A 3,016-nucleotide genomic window follows, 5' to 3' on the forward strand; every position below is an offset into this window, starting at 1 on the left:
GGTGAGAGCATAGAGCACTTATGCTGTTAGCCTCACTGATATATAGCAGTTCCAGATTGGGACAAGAAACCTGCAAACGTTCAAGTATCAAACTTACTTGTAGATACATTGGAACAAAACACCAGGTCATAAGGTAAAATAGACTTTATGTAAGTAAATAGTAAAAGGTAAAATTTTATAAAGTAGGTTGATTTCANTTTTTTTTTTCATAATAAGAAGCAAACCTTTTCATCAAAAAGAGGATTTGAGTCGGTGAGAGAGTTGTTGGCTTTAGGCCACAAATTTTGCAACTCAGGTAAGTTCCATAAGCGCATTTCCCGTAATAGAGGGAACTCAATGCCCTCAACATTGTCACTGCAAATGTGAGTGAAGCATTCCAGAGACTCAAGCCACAACCCATATAAATTGGGGAACTTGACTACTTCATGTGAGATGTTCAATAAATGTGTCACTAAATCACATCTAGAGAGTTGGAGATATTTCACGTTCTGAAATTTATTTAGCTGCAACTCAGTCAACACATTATTAGAGCCCTTTCCCTTTGAATATACATGCTCACTCTCCTTCAACAGGTGGCAGATCCAATCACCCAATGGAGAAGTCTCCCTGACATTTAAACCAATACTCTTGTCACAACCATCAAAATAATTATCTCCATCCACTTTAAGAGTGTACCGTGTCAACTTGGAGGGAAGCCCAAGGTTACTGTACATCACATCACTCAAATCTTTTACTTTCACAATATGTAGTTCCTCCAATTGAGCTAGCTTTGATAACACCCCTCCTGAAATCCTTTTAAGTGCTCTATACTTTTTCCAAAACTCTAACATAATTAGCTTGGTCAATTTTCCTATCTCCTCTGGCAGCTCATCTAACTCACAATCTCTTATGCTGAGAACTTTTAATTCGACAAGTTCTCCAATAAAGGATATGTCATCCAACCTTAAATCACTCAAACACAGAGTCCTCAGACTTGACAACCTCCAAATGGATGCTGGAAAACGCAGAATGGACTCCTTAAATCTGAGTCCCCTCAGGCTCAAGACATTGAGGTTTCTCATTTCATCAAAAAAATTGTCCTGTAGCTTGAATGGATCTTCAAAACGGAGTTTCAACATTAAAAGCTTCAGTTTTGGGCAAATTATTGGGCTAGGAAGCTCCTCAAATTTATTTGCAACAATTGACATGTGACTGTATTGCTCGTAAGAGTCTTTTCTTGGGAACTCTTCTGAGTTCACATCATGACTTACCATAAATATATGCTCTCTCTCGGACGCAATATATTTAGCCACATCACGGACCACATCATGCATTTTGACATAGATTTTGTTTGAACCTTGGGATAACAAAAAACCATCTTCCAATGTTTCTAACAGAGAATACACCTTATCTCTTGCTTGTTCTAAATTTTTGATTCCTGGAAAGATGTGAAGCCCCATTCCATATTTAAGCAATTCTTCAATCCAAATATCACTATCTTCCTCGAACAAGGAACAAAGCAAAAAGAGGTATTTGGCTTCATTACTTCCCAAGTAATCATAGCTTAGCCTCAGAGGTTTATACAACTCTTTGGGCACTTCAGGGATACTTACTGTTACTGCACCACGTAATTCTTCAAGGGCACAGTCCCACGAACGCTTGTTTTTATGCTTTTTTAGTGCTCCTGCAACTGTAACAATTGCAAGCGGCAGCCCCTTGCATTCATTGGCAACCTCTTTTGCTATGCCTTGAAGAGATGAATCATCGACAAAATCACCGACTTTCTGCCTGAAAAGGAACCATGCTTCCTCTTCAGATAACATTCCAACTTCCATGATCTTCTGAGCTCCCACTGCTTCACAAACAGATCGGAAACGCGTTGTGAATGTCACTTTGCACCGATGATTGCGGTTGCTACCACTGGGAATTCCAAGTTTCTCTATATCACGAAGAGCCTCCCAAACGTCATCCAAGATTACAAGGGTGTGGCTGTTCTGATCCATTAACCTTGTACGCAGCCGATCTCCACGACTCCACAAATTATCCCCTTCTAATTTCAGCCCGAGTCCTTCTGCGATCTCACCCTGAACTTTTTTCAAATCTGGTTGTTGACTGACAGTTACCATGACTACATCTTTGAACAACCTTTCTTGTTTCACCTTTTGTCTGATTTTTTCAGCCAATGTTGTCTTACCAACACCACCCAGACCACATATACCAATCATAGTGACCCCGTCATCTCTCAAAGCTGCCATGATCTCTTCCTCTTTCAATTTTCTGGAGTCAAACACCTCACCATAGTTACTAGGAATAGCCTCACTTTGAACTGGATGATCAAAGGAGATCACATCAGGCCTGTTGCTTTCATTTTGAAGTTGAATCAACTCCAGTGTAATTTTCTTAGCTCTCCTGCTCATCGAGTATCGTGACTTCAGGTTTGGACACCAACCATAAAAGTAACCCCTTTCAACCTCAGCTGTACCTTGCCTTACAGCTTCCACATGTTCAGTAGTGGTATCAACACTAGTTAACCAAGCCTCGCCATTGCGTGAAATGCGTTTTAAGTTTCTCCGGGCAACTTCCGCTCTTTCCTGCACCTCACTTTTGATATTCTTCAGCTTCTCAGATTCTTTATTCATAGATCTGACGTTGTTCTTGTAGTAAAATAAATACCCGATCCCTCGCACAACTGGCTGCATCAAGCAACCTGTGACTTTTTCCACAAAAATAGATAAGAATTCCATCGCTAGTATAGTTTAGTAATAAGCCTCTTTTCAACTATCAAGTCTGAACTCTGCTATTGGTTTTTTCTTTTTTTTGCTTGCTTTCTAATTCTCTCTTCTTGACTGGTTTTCTTAGTTACTGAGAAGTAAAGGTTGGAAAATGATGCAAAAGGAGAATTTGGAATGAAAATGAAATATCAGAGAGCAGAATTGGGGAATTTGGTATGGAAATGAAAGCTAAAAGAGCAGCAATGTAGAATTTGGTATGAAAATGAAATATGAGAGAGCAGAAATGGAGAATTTGGTATGAAAAT

The 3,016-nt window shown here is 39.5% G+C and overlaps 1 protein-coding gene across 1 annotated transcript; it reads right to left on the reverse strand.

The window, feature by feature from the left end:
• Nucleotides 1-224: 224 nt before the first annotated feature.
• LOC125851113 (probable disease resistance protein At4g27220) lies at nt 225-2,723 on the reverse strand (the record flags this gene model as incomplete). The annotated part of the gene is made up of 1 exon (XM_049530904.1): nt 225-2,723. A coding segment is annotated over exon 1 (2,499 nt), but the record flags the coding sequence as incomplete, so codon positions are not given.
• Between the last annotated feature and the right edge of the window lie 293 nt (nt 2,724-3,016).

Source organism: Solanum stenotomum, unplaced genomic scaffold (genome assembly GCF_019186545.1).
Source record: "Solanum stenotomum isolate F172 unplaced genomic scaffold, ASM1918654v1 scaffold22338, whole genome shotgun sequence".
Classification (NCBI taxonomy): domain Eukaryota; kingdom Viridiplantae; phylum Streptophyta; class Magnoliopsida; order Solanales; family Solanaceae; genus Solanum; species Solanum stenotomum.